Raw genomic sequence first — 12985 nt, 5'->3', positions numbered from 1 at the left:
ATTCGGCCTCCCCATCCGACAGTCAACCTCGCGGCGCCCGCCGACTGGGCCACGCCTTTCGCGAGGGTGAATGTCGTTCGGCTGTCCCGCAAGCGCACCGAGCGCTTCTGCAAGTGGGACAACACCTGTTCGCCAAACAACGAAGCGCTTGCGCCTGTGTCCAGCAACGCCGAGAATTTGCAACCGACAATGGTGACCGAAATAAACAGCGCGTGCGCACCAGCAAGACTGCTTGCCCGGTACACAGAGGGGAGAAGCAAGGGTTCGGCCGCTCGTGCCTTCACGAACGGCCCGCCCTCCAGTTTCCCTGCCTCACAGGAGGCACAAACGCGGAGCACTTCCTCGCTATGTGCCCTCGTTGACGGCAGTGGAAGCAGCGCACTCCATCGCGGTCCCTTTCCCGAGGCGGAGCAGCTTCGAGCTGCAGGGGTCGGTTCGCCGCGTGATCAAAGGAACCGCTCTGACGACCGTCACCCCCGGTGATGCGCTGGGTCGAAATTCGTCCCTGCTCGCGCGCGTCAAGTTGCGATGCAGCACCGGCTACACGCCTCCCGTACGTGTAGGGATCTAAAGCTCGATCGCTTATCTTCCACGTGCGCCCAACTGTGGCGGTAGATGATCATACTTTCTTGTATGATCATCTTTGTAAGCTCCGGCGGGCTGTTTCCACTGAGGAAGGGTCATGGCCCCTCCCCACGCGCAGCGCGGTTCAATGGCCTCGCTGGCTGGCGGACGATACCCAGACAACACTCGATGTCCTGAGGTTGTCTTCATATGCAATCGTCCTCGCACAGTTCTCATTGACCTTAGTACTTACTGAGGATGACACAAGCTGGTTTGCCCCGGAAACGTCTTTTCGGGTGCTTTCTTAGGACAACAATTGGTCCGGAAAAGGTCCTGTTAAGGATCTTTTGGGGATGACAAAAGCATTGCACTGAGCACTTAGATATAATTCCTGAAGACCTTTGTGCACCAAGTAGTTGCATTTCATACATAAAAACTTTCCCCACAAGTTTGTTTCTTACAGTCATAAAGTTATTGTATATTTTTGCCTCATTTTTTTTGCAGAAAATTTTAAAGTTATGTGTTGCGCTTAATGAGACACACATAATCAATTGGCTTAGGTATCGAACCTGGTATTGCAAAATGTCCATTTGAAACAGTGTGTTCTTAAATGTCACAGCCTTAAATTAGTCATTATATGCTGCTGTAGCGCATAATAACAAACTAGCAGCTGGCAACCATTGACTATGCGGCACCATTCTAGATAGTCAAGTTGCCAAGCCATTCCAAGCCAATTGACTGTCAAAATGGCAGCGGCGGCCCTGTCAGGAAAAGTGCAGTAAACTAGTGAAGGTTCGTGTCCTTTGTTGTTTGTGTGCATGGTTAAAAGTGAGATATGTGTGATAGTGTAAGTCGTAAGTGATGACGGTAGGTAAATTGCCGTGTTGATGGGTGCACTGGGCTGCTCAACATTCAGACTGATCATGGATGCATTGTCACCAGCCGACCACGGCGAGGTGTGGTTCGAAGCAGCCCAGAACAACAGCCAATTACGATCAACTGGGCTTCGAAGCAGCCTGGTCCCAATGTGAAAGGATCGACTTCTGCATCTGACACATGACCCGACCTCGGGCAAGTCAAGTCAACGCTCGTGTCGAGTGTACTGATAGGCTGTCAGAGCGGAGCCTCTAACACTAGTGAGTGCATTGGGCGCGATACACGTGGTGATGAGGACACTGTGTCAAACTTTCGAGGAAGATTATAAACGTAGTAGATTGATCTGTGTTGACTGCCTTGATACTGCTTTTCTTTCTTGAGACTATACGCGTACTCGAATGCCTGACAAAGCTGTCACTTGTGATTAATTACTGTTAAATAAATAAATTTCAGTCAACAAGCTTTGTTTGTTTTTCTCTAATAGTCGAGCACTGTCACCTCTCTGTTGATTGATACAGTATATATACTCGAGACCTCGCAGGTTTTTTTCTTTTGATGTATGGAAATATCATGATAACAAGTAAATCCTAAGTAGTATCACTGCCCACAGTACCGAACCGGCCACGCTATCGTTGTTCCGAAAAGACACTGAAAGAGTCCTGAGTTGTTGTTTTGATGATGTGCTGAGGTTGTTATGTGTATGGATAAGGGGACGGGATTAGCCCCTTTCTAGTACCATAAGAGGACATTTTGAGGGCGTGATATTGTCCTCACGGAGGCATACTGAGGACGTCCTGAGGGTGTGTTTGTGTTGACTGGGTAGGCACGCACGGCGAGAATGTCGCCTTGAATGCGCTTTGCCTCGACGGCCAATTCCTCCAAATCACGGAAGCGGCTGCCGCGCAGGTACGTCGAAAAAGTCAGGTGTGCCTGCCTGATCACCCGTCGGACGCGCTCCTCGTTCGAGGCTCTGGGCTCAGCGATAGAAAAAAGGTCTTATACCGCGCGTACGTACTCCTGAAGCGACTCATCAGGAGCTTGTGTGTGGAGCTCGAGCTCGCGCCACATCCTACTCTCGTAGTCAGCGGGTAAGAATTCGCGCAGGAAAGCGGCGCGGAACTCATCGAGGGTTGCTGCTCGGTGGCCGGAAAGCCGATGCCACCTGGCCACCGAGTCAGTCAGTGCAGCCGGGACAAAGCGTCCGAGCACTTCCTGGTCGTCTAGACCCCTGGCTCTCTGATAACGTGTGAGGGAGTCCAGGTAATCTCTTGCACTTTGCAGATCACCATACCCGTTGCAGGTCGAAACGGCCAACATGACAGCGGGATGAGGGCGTTTCGGAACGGCCGAAAGCGTTTGGACTGCCCCCGTGAGTGCCTCAATCATTTGGGTGGCATTTTGCAGCAGCGTCTGTGCCCCCGCTTCAAAAGAAGCTGTCGGTGCATTAGCGCGTGGGCGAGCAATGGGGAACTGTCTCCAAGCTCGATAAGCGGCGCGGTTTTAAAATTAACACCGGCCGTCGCGACATTGGGGAGTGCCTGTTGCTCACAGCTGACTCTTGGGGCAGCTTCACGTGAAATTGCTAGGCCGCTTGCGGCTAGCTGTACAGGCACGTGCTCGAAATGACCTTGGCTGCTAGGTTGCGTAGCAGCCAGCGGGCAATATTCGGCAACGACTGAGGCCGCGGTACCAATCTGCGCCCCAGAAGCTCCACTGAGAGCCTTTTCGAAGCGCGGTGACATGGAACTGCCATGCATTCTAAAGGGCCCAGTAACAATCCAATTCACCCGCGTGCACTGTTCGGGTTGGGCTATGGCCCCGGACCAAAAACACGCTACCTCTCCAGTGGGAGCTGTTACGTGGCGCCTCGTGTCATCCCGACTGGGGCTTGTGACAAGTGAGGGTGCGCAATTGTGATGCTCAAGGGGGGCACTGGCCCTGTTCTCGAGCAATGCGGTATCTGCTAAAAGCGTCAGCAGACAGAACTCAGGCGGAGCAGACATAACGTGGGTAAACGCAGCGAGCCTGATTCGCAAAGGCGGGCTGACTCGGCTAAGACTAATCAAAGGCTTAATGAGCCTTTGATACTGCTCTGGGCACCAGTATGGTGACCCCGCTACTCACCGTAGCGGATGATCACCGCGGGTTCACGCTTAGCGAGCCACAGAGCCGCGACTCCGTCACTTACTCGCGTGTAGCGCACCGCTCCGCGCGCGCTCAACTAATAAGGCGTTTAGCGCGGCGCGGCAAAACAGACAGTGTTCTAATACAAAATACACAACACTTTGTTGCCTCTGGCGGCACCCCGAACAACAGTACAGCGTCCTCTCCCGGAACCCGTGTAGCAAAGGCACCCGCACGCGGACGTTCACAATAAGGGGAAAACCGCGAGCACATGGCAGCTGGCAATGGCGAGCTTTGACACCCCGGTCGGGAAAAGGTCTCTCGCGGCTCTCACGATGGCCAATGGACCTGGTCGCGAGTGTTAGGGCAAACCTCGTATGCGTAGGCCTACGGCAAGTGCGGCTCGGTGTGGTTCGACCCCTTCAAGCACTAGGCACCGCTGTGGGCTTAGCGTACGCTACCGAAGTTAGCACTCAAGTAAACACGCCTGCCAAGGTGCCAAAGGCCACCCCAGGCAGGCTACAGTTCGGCGATTCCCAAAGGGGACGCGAACGAAGGAAAACACGTGCTTACCCGGCGCCGACCACGGAGAAGAGAGTCAGCTCCCTCGGCGCGCATGTAACCCGTGCCGCCTGCACGTTGCGCCATCTATCGCCATGTGCCATTAGCAGAGCAGAAAAGCAAAAGGGTGTGGCCGTGTGGCGGAATGCCCACAAAATGGTCGCGGGCGCGCCTCAGATCCCCACAGACACCAGACCATATAAGTCCGTCACTGTTTCAAAACCATGCAGGAAGGCGATAGCAGTGTCCTTTGTAACATGCTGAACTTCGTTTTTCGAAATTTGTGAGCAATACATCGGCACATCTACCACGTAATTGAACAATGCCTCGAGCTACACAAATGCCTTTCTTGAGCAGTAGTTCGATGTTTGCATCCGCTATAGCTTCAGAATCAACGAATGCTTCATTTCTTACATTGACTATTACGCTGCATCGTGGCGGCACGGTAACATCACAATCTCTAACATGTAATACAGTGTACTCTGGCTCATTAGTGTCTATGGCCAGTTTCGTCGAAAAAAAGACACTAGAATTCTGCAGGTTGACTATAGCTCTGTTTGCTAGCAGAAAATCCATTCCGAGTATTAAATTTCTAGAGCATTCGGAAAGTACGACAAAGTCAGCAACGTAAGTAGCGCCTTGAATTCCGATTATTGCGGTACATCTTCCCAGAGGTGTAATGAGATAACCCCCAACCGTGCGTATTTAGAATCCACTCCAAGGCATCAGAACTTTCTTTAAATCCTTTGCGGCAACCTAACTGACAACCGAATAATCAGCACCTGTATCAACTAAAAGGTTAAATTCACACCTGTCTACGGCAACGCGCAAGTCTGAAGAAATTTTGTCTTTACCTAATCTAGTTGTAGTGTTCCGCTCATCGTTACTACACTGGGACTTAGACGGAGGATCTTCAGTTGGTCGGACATCAGCGGCCTTGCCTTCACAGGTCACTGGCTTCAGTTTTCCTGATGGGGACTGCTTTAACAACTGTGTGTTAAAGTTGAAGGTGGAGAAGGTGAACTAAATCGTCACGGGCTTGGTGATCGATAACGAGCAGGCACTGGTGATCTAGGCTGATGCTGGAAACCAGCAGTTGGAAATAGATGGCCGGACAAGTAATCTTCGATTTCAACGGGTCTTTCGCCATTTCGGGGGCATGGCGCACTTGGAGAAAACCCATGGAGACCAACCCATCGATATGGGCACATTCTGTACATGTTTCCAGCTTCGCCGCAGTGACAACAGAGCCGCGTCCTGTCAGGTGTGCGCCACACGTCGCTTTTCTGTGGCCTCGAATTAGCTGGATAGTTTGAGCCACGCAAAGCCGGTCGGTAGCCACTGGGAGCTGCAAACAAAGCAGTATGCACGGCGGGCTGGCGCACAGCATCGGCGTAAGTCGGTATGGGGCATTCCTGCAATTGCTGTTCAAGTCGAACAGGTTGCGCCTCGGGTTCCGCTAGTAAAATGGCGTGGCGAACTTCATCTCTGATCAGGATAGTGAGAGACGAAACTGGCATTGCGACTTGTGGCAGCAACTTCTGGAGCTCTTCCTTCACAATGGAACGCACCATTTCCCTGAATGCTTCGCTGCTGCTGCCTAGGTTTGCTGAGAGGACATCCGCAGGAACACTACTCGTATCATGATTTCAGTGACGGGAGCGCTGCTGCAATGCCCGCTCTATGGAGGTAGCTTCGGTGTAGAATTCAGAAACTGTACGAGGTGGCTTGCGTACTAAACCGGTAAATAACTCTTGTTTGACACCTCGCATCAAGTGATGCAGCTTTTTCTCTTCGGTCATGTTCGGGTCAGCGCGTTTGAATAGGCGGGACATGTCCTCAATATACATGCCAACGTTTTCATTCATGCGCTGGTTCCTGGACTGTAGAGCATTCTCCGCCTTCTCCCGACGATCGGTGCTGGCATATGTAGCTACTATTTCTCGTCGAAATTCTTCCCATGTCGGTATGAAAGCTTCATGGTTTTCATACCACGTCCTCGCTGCATTCTCCAATGCGAAGTACACGCGACGCAGTTTCCTTGCTTCATCCCAGTCATCGGTCTTTGCAACCCACTTGAAGTGTTCTAACCAATCTTCTACATCTTCGAACGTGTCACCATGGAAGGGCTCAGGCAAGCACAGTGGGGACAGAATAAGTTCCGAGGATGTCATCTGGCAAGCCATCGTTGCGTTGTCTGTGGACGCTGCTTGTGTTGCTGAAGCACTGGGGAGGGGTGCAAATTCAGGCGGCTCTCCTCGAAGCCAGCGGCTTGAACGCTGGTGTACCAGAGTCAGTTTGCCAGGTTTCAATCTTTTAGGATCGGGGCTTCGCTCTCTTGCGCCAAGGGGGCTTCCAATCATACCAAGCACCGTCTACCAGAATGTAACGGTTCCAAGAGAAGAAACACCAAAAACTAGTTTATTACGAGTGAACTTGTGCCCTGAAAATTATTTGCGAAAAAATGGAAGAGTCCGCTAGAGCGTTCCAAAACAAAAACTGTTCATCTGCCAACACGCCTTCTTTTTCTTCGCAGCTCCAACCCACACTGACTCGTGCCCGTGAACAAGAGGCATAAGTCGTGCGGCCACAAGCAGGAGTGCGCACAAGACTGTGGATGCTGATTCTTCATAATATCGGATAGGGTAATTAGTCTCTGTGGCAATATAACACACACGCTGAGAATATCGAGGCCACACTAGCCTTATGTTTCACAAAGTGGTATCCTCTCCCACACACCTATGTTTTTCTGCTTTATTCCTCTCACCCTCTGAGCTATCACTCAGTCAATCATCACTGCGCTCTGAATTCACCCTCTTTCATCCTTCCCTCCATAAATTGTTTGCTCAGGTAGTATGCAATTAAATGACACAAAACAGAAGAGCTGCACTGATAGCAGCACTGTGATGGGCAAACCTGCTGTGTCAAAGATTGTTTTGAGCATTTGTTTCTCGAAATTATAAATAGAAGCATCAGAATATGTACTCACCATTGTTTGGTGATGTCTAGCATCATGACGACTCCATTTGTGCCCTTGTAGACATCAATGAACTCTGCATCCAATGCAGCCTCCTCAGGTACCTGCCATACAAGAAGGAAAGTACTTGAATTTTTATACTAAATTAAAGGAAGCATTATAAACACTAAGTATATGAATATATATGCCAACGCACTTTAATGCATCACACTTTCTACTTCACTAATTTAAGGTACAAATAAAAAAAAGATAAACACATGTCCTACCCAGTAATAACTATTTTGCAATGAATTAGTTCCAAGAAAGCATGCTTAGTGAAAATCTTGCCACACACAGTCAAGAGTTTATGTACACACCAGCACTCTAATAAAAGATACTGTTGCCTGTAGGTGACTTCCAAATTTAGAGTGGGATAATGACCTCTCACACCAAAATAAAAATAAAAGCAATGATGTAACATAAAAGATGTGATGATACAAGAGAAAAACTGTGTTTCCAGGAATGACAATGGGCCCATCAACAGCCCCAGCAAAGCCAACAGTTCTCATGATGGGGCACAAACACCGCCAGCCTTGCGTGTGTTGCCACTTGTTCAGAGATAAACCAGCAGCCGAGTCAATCATTAATGCAGTAGCAGCTTCCACAATTTTTTTTTTTTGGGGGGGGGGGGGGGGGGTGTAATAGGCGTTGCTGCACCTGTGACTATAATTTACACTTTGACACAAGTGCAGATCTCACACTACAACTGAACAGAAAAGTGTCAATTATATTAAATTGCACGGTATTTCAATACAAAGCATTAATTGAGCTATTTTAATAACATGCCACATTCAATGATATTGACAAATTATCAAATTATACATGATCAGCATCACAATTTTTGAGATAGCAGTTACAGGGTTGACATGGCCAAGAACTTGTCAATGTAATCAACTTGATGGTTGATTACATTGACAAGTTGACATATAAAGTACAAACTGACAAGACCTTATCACGCCTGCAAGTGGTATGAAATAGAATGAAGAGAAAGCATGTGGGTATGTCTTCGATCATGGAAGGGGCGCTGGGAGGTGGTGAAAACGCCTGGGGCAGAGGGAGGGGGAAGGCGAATACTGAAGACATGGTTCTAGAAGAGATCGTCACAGATCAAGCATGCATCTCCACTATGTAGTTAACATCGCCTTTAATCAAGCACCTGTGAGTTCGTAAAAAAAAGCTGCGCAGCACTTCCAGATAAGACTGAGCGAGCCATTCCCTTCATGTTCCCATTTCCACCGGCTTCCCTGGACCTCCACAAGTTTAATGCTGCAGCTCACGTTATGGCAACAAAATGAGAGGCAACTCAACATTCTTGCTCATTTCATTTTGCACTGTTCATCATTCCGAAGTTGTGAAAGACGGCGTTGGCGATCATCAAGTGAGGCATATGAGCAAGTGCCATACTCACTAATTTAGTGAATATGGAAATTTTTAATATATAAGGCCAATAAAACAAGTGAAAATTTTATAGACGTTTGTAAATTGTTACCATCATCAGTTCTTCCTCTTTTGGGCAGAACTGTGGCTTTTTCACTAGAAATCCTTAATTTAATAGCACTTTGTCAATACCAGGGATTGAGGTATCTACCACTCATAAATAGAGAAACAGGTGCAATAATAATGCAACTGTCACAGTGGTAGCAAACTGTAGATTATTCTTACATAATAAATGTTTTTCAATAACAACATTAGATTACCAATGCTGTTCTTAATTTAAAAAAACAATATTCAAAGGACGGCACTGAATGGGTAACGGCGCTTTTATCGTAAAGTGTATTGCTGCCATAAATATCCTGCATTATATCGGCTCATTAATAACAATGATTCCACCGACAGTCCAGAGCATTACTGTCAAAACTGCCACCAAAAAAGTTATTTCTGTGGCAGCAAACGAAATACCTTTAACAAGAGCACACAGTTTTCTAACAACCCTTATTCGAGGTGGCCCAGCTTTCTGCAGGCCCAAAATAGCAACACCAACTGTACATATTTTCAACAAAGAATGCTGGATATGCCAATTTGGCAGAAAGGAGAGCTTGAAGCTGCTGGTAAGCTTATTAGTATTTATGATGGTGAATACTTAAATGGCACACATTTTGTGGCAACACACTTCATTCTGACGTTCATCGTAAGCTCAGACGATGATACCCTGTAGTTATCGCCTGTTCTGACACCCAGAATGGCAGATACAAGAAGAGCATTGAGAAATTTAGCTGTTCCTAACTGCAGTTGCAGAGGGAAAAAAGGTCAAATGAACAAACGCTCAATGTTTCAACCCTTGAGATAAGAGAATACAGAGGATAGTGTGGTACACTTTGCAGCATGTAAACTTTTTATTCTTACATAGAGCTAGACAAGTAGAAAAACGACTTGAACTGTTATAAAGTAGTATGTGCAAACAGAACGCCTGTCTTGGTGTTCTACATGTACTGAACACAGAAAACCTGATGTCAGTTTACATTCATGGTTAATAGACAGCCAAAAATAGGCAAGAAAAAGTGTGCCTTGAGTGCATCCCACTGCCTATGACTGCCCAGCCCATCAATTGCTTACAGCCTCCACAGCCAGAGAACAGCTCAACAGGCCCAACATCACAGAAGCTCCTTGCCCATTCTCCCCTTCCCAACCGTGCAAGATGCTTAAAGATTGCATTTTAAGATCTCTATTGTCACTGCCCCTTAAATAAAAACTGAGTGGTTATCGAAATGTGGGGGAAAAAAACCCTTTTTTGATTGGTGTTACATGGAAAGCATAATTACCCGAATAAGACGAGAAATTTTGAAAAAATATTCACGCTTAATTTTTTTTGTTTTTACCTTTTTCCTACGGTGCAATGACACCTTGGTTGTACATTTGAAAAAAATATAACTATGCTGTGGTTGTATTAGCGAGTAGCACATGCAGAATAGATTTGGTTTCTGTTTTTCTGAGCAATCGTCATCACTTTTTTTTTTCTTTTTCTACTGACACATGCCGATGTTTCTAAAACTGTGCCTGTCTTGCATGGACCTCGTATTATCTCTAAATAAAAATCATAACTAGCAGCAACGTGATGTGAACACTTATCTTTGAGCACCTGAAAATGAACCTGTGCGAGCAAAAGTTTAAAGCCACACGATTTGCATGAAGGCTAACAAATCAAGGCACTATAACTATGAGTGCCTTTCATTATCAGGGGTGCAACAGTCGAAAGAGAATTTGGAGCAACTTTTTAAGCAACAAAATGTTACTTTTGGAGCATCAAAATCTAAATTTGGAGCAGGTTACAGAAAAAAAAGGCATTGATTTTTTTATCATAAAGAGCAAATTAGCAGTAGTATGAAAAAGAAGGCTTACGTTTAGAAAAGAAAATATGTACAAACTATTCAACATCTCCTAAACCGTGCAGAATGAATATGAACACTGCCACTTCAATAAAAGTAATATGTCTTTTTTAATACCCCACTTGGCAAACAATGATAAAGTTCACATTAGCATTTGCCATGCCTGTCAAATCCTTCTACAGACTCAGAGGATTGAAATGTAGATTTGCCAGGTTAGCGACCTTGAGATCAGAGAGATTCGTAAAACTTAGTAGGTGTAACGAAAAAAAAATTGACACACAGTTCTGTTTGTTCTTTAGGGCTGCAGAAATGTTACACAGTCCTCCAAACAATTGCCAGTAAGACGTCAGCGATCATACTAGTACTAAAATTTATGCAGCGTACACACACATGAATAACTGAACAAACTGTGCTCTCTTCCTTGACTAGTGCTAACAACCCCTTCCAAATCTCAGAACACTTTTCTGCAGGCCACTGATGTAGTGCGAAGAAGGTAGCTTAAGCGGCATTCTGCACGGGTTTAACCAAAGAGTGAAGTAAACTTCATTAATTTTCGGCAGATTGCTGGGCTGGGCTCCCACCTAGAAGCTAACGAAGAGACCGTGTCTCCCAGTAGCTTCCTTTGCCTGCTGGATCGGCCAGAGTTGCTTATCCAGGCCCGAACTGAGCATCGCAGTCTGCCAATGCACCCGAAGGTCTTCATTGAAGGCCGCAACTCCAGAATTGCTATTAAAGCTGGACATGCCCATAGCATATAGTCAAGAATGGCTCTGGTGGTATACTACTAACATAAATTAGTGCTTTAGACTTTGGGATACCATATTTACTAGCATAATGAACATACTTTTTTTCTCGAAAAATAGGAGCAAAGTTTGGGGGTACGTTTATTACGCGGAATAAATTTTATGAAAACTTTTTTTGGGAGGAGCAAAAAATGCGAAAATGCAAAAAAAAAAGGTCGCTTAGCCTTTTGCAATTGACATACGCGTACACTGTTTGGAAACAGCTTCTTCGTTGCACTTTACTCACCTTCGGTGGTTGATGGCACTATCTTGTGCAAGCTTACCCGGACAGCCCACGCACGCCATTAAAACGTTTTGCAGCTATCTTTTCTTGCAATCATTTAACCGCAACATTAATATCTGCTGTGATCTCAAGGAGCGCCCAAAAGCGTGCGCTACGACACTAAGACGCACTTTGCCAACTTCGAGGCAACCTCGCACCACGACCATGATGACGCCATTAAGATTGCAGCAAGCACGACGAGGTCATGATAGCAAGTAATCAGCGTTTCAGCAAGCCACCCCTAAAGCATCAAAAGAAACCGTCGATAACAAGATTAATGACAAAATACGACCGCTGCCTCACTTCTACATGAGAAGTACCTCTATGCGTGAGTAACAAGCAAAGCAAGAATCGGGGAGTGCTACCATGTTGCAGAAATCAGCATGATCTTCTCTGGACGACAAGTGATTTTTGCTGGTTTTTCAGAAATCTATGACGTGATAGCGACAAATGATCGCGCCAGAAAATCCTGCCATCGTCGCTCGAAAATCACGTGCACGTGGTTGGGCTTTTTTTGGAAGGGGAGTGATTCTTAAGAAAAAGGTGGAAAGTAGGGGTGTGTAAATATCAAAATTTTTTAATACGAATCGAATACAAATACACAGCTTCGAATACAAATCGAATATCGAATAATGAAGAGAGGTGCAATTTTTTTTCCACCAGTAATCTTTTACTCAATCATATATTTACGTTGGAAACAGTACAACTGCTATTATAGTCAGTTATTTCACAGAAAAATTTTACAAAAATGTCACCATCTGTATTTGCAGGCTGCATAAGATTGAGCTGGTGACTGTGATGTTGGGTTCAATTCACATGATGAACAAACTTTATTTACCTTTTTTTTTATCTCATAATAATGATCAGCCTGACTACGTCCACTGCAGGACAAAGGCCTCTCCCATGTTCCGCCAGTTAACTCGGTCCTGTGCTTGCTGCTGTCAATTTATACCTGCAAACTTCTTAATCTCATCTGCCCACCTAACCTTCAGTCTACCCATAAGCCGCTTGCCTTCTCTGGGAATCCAGTTAGTTACCCTTAATGACCAGCGGTTATCCTGTCTACATGCTACATGCCCAATTCATGTCTATTTCCTCTTCTGGATTTCAACTATGATATCATTAACCCCGGTTTGTTCCCTAATCTACTCTGCTCTCTTCTTGTCTCTTAAGGTTGCACCTACCATTTTCCTTTCCATTGCTCGCTGCGTCTTCCTCAATTTAAGCTGAACCCTTTTTGTAAGTCTCCAGGTTTCTGCTCCATAGCTAAGTGCCGGCAAGATACAGCTGTTATATACCTTCCACTCGAGCGATAGTGGCAATCTACCTGACATAATTTGAGAGTGCTTGCCAAATGTGCTCCACCCCATTTTTATTCTTCTAGTTACTTCAATCTCGTGGTTCGGCTTCGCGGTTATTACCAGTCCCAAGTAGACGTAGTCTTTTAGAACTTCAA

The 12985-nt window shown here is 46.3% G+C and overlaps 1 protein-coding gene across 4 annotated transcripts in view; it reads right to left on the bottom strand.

The window, feature by feature from the left end:
* LOC119160963 (rab-like protein 6) overlaps positions 1-12985 on the bottom strand; it is a 164900-nt gene that overhangs the window by 115113 nt on the left and 36802 nt on the right. For all 4 annotated transcript variants that reach the window (XM_075880243.1, XM_037413247.2, XM_037413248.2 and 1 more), the window contains exon 4: positions 7115-7206. In XM_075880243.1, coding sequence (XP_075736358.1) covers positions 7115-7206 — 92 coding nt within the window. The remainder of the gene's footprint in view (positions 1-7114; positions 7207-12985) is intronic.

Source organism: Rhipicephalus microplus, chromosome X (genome assembly GCF_043290135.1).
Source record: "Rhipicephalus microplus isolate Deutch F79 chromosome X, USDA_Rmic, whole genome shotgun sequence".
Lineage (NCBI taxonomy): Eukaryota > Metazoa > Arthropoda > Arachnida > Ixodida > Ixodidae > Rhipicephalus > Rhipicephalus microplus.
This window is presented reverse-complemented; position numbering and strand designations above follow the sequence as displayed.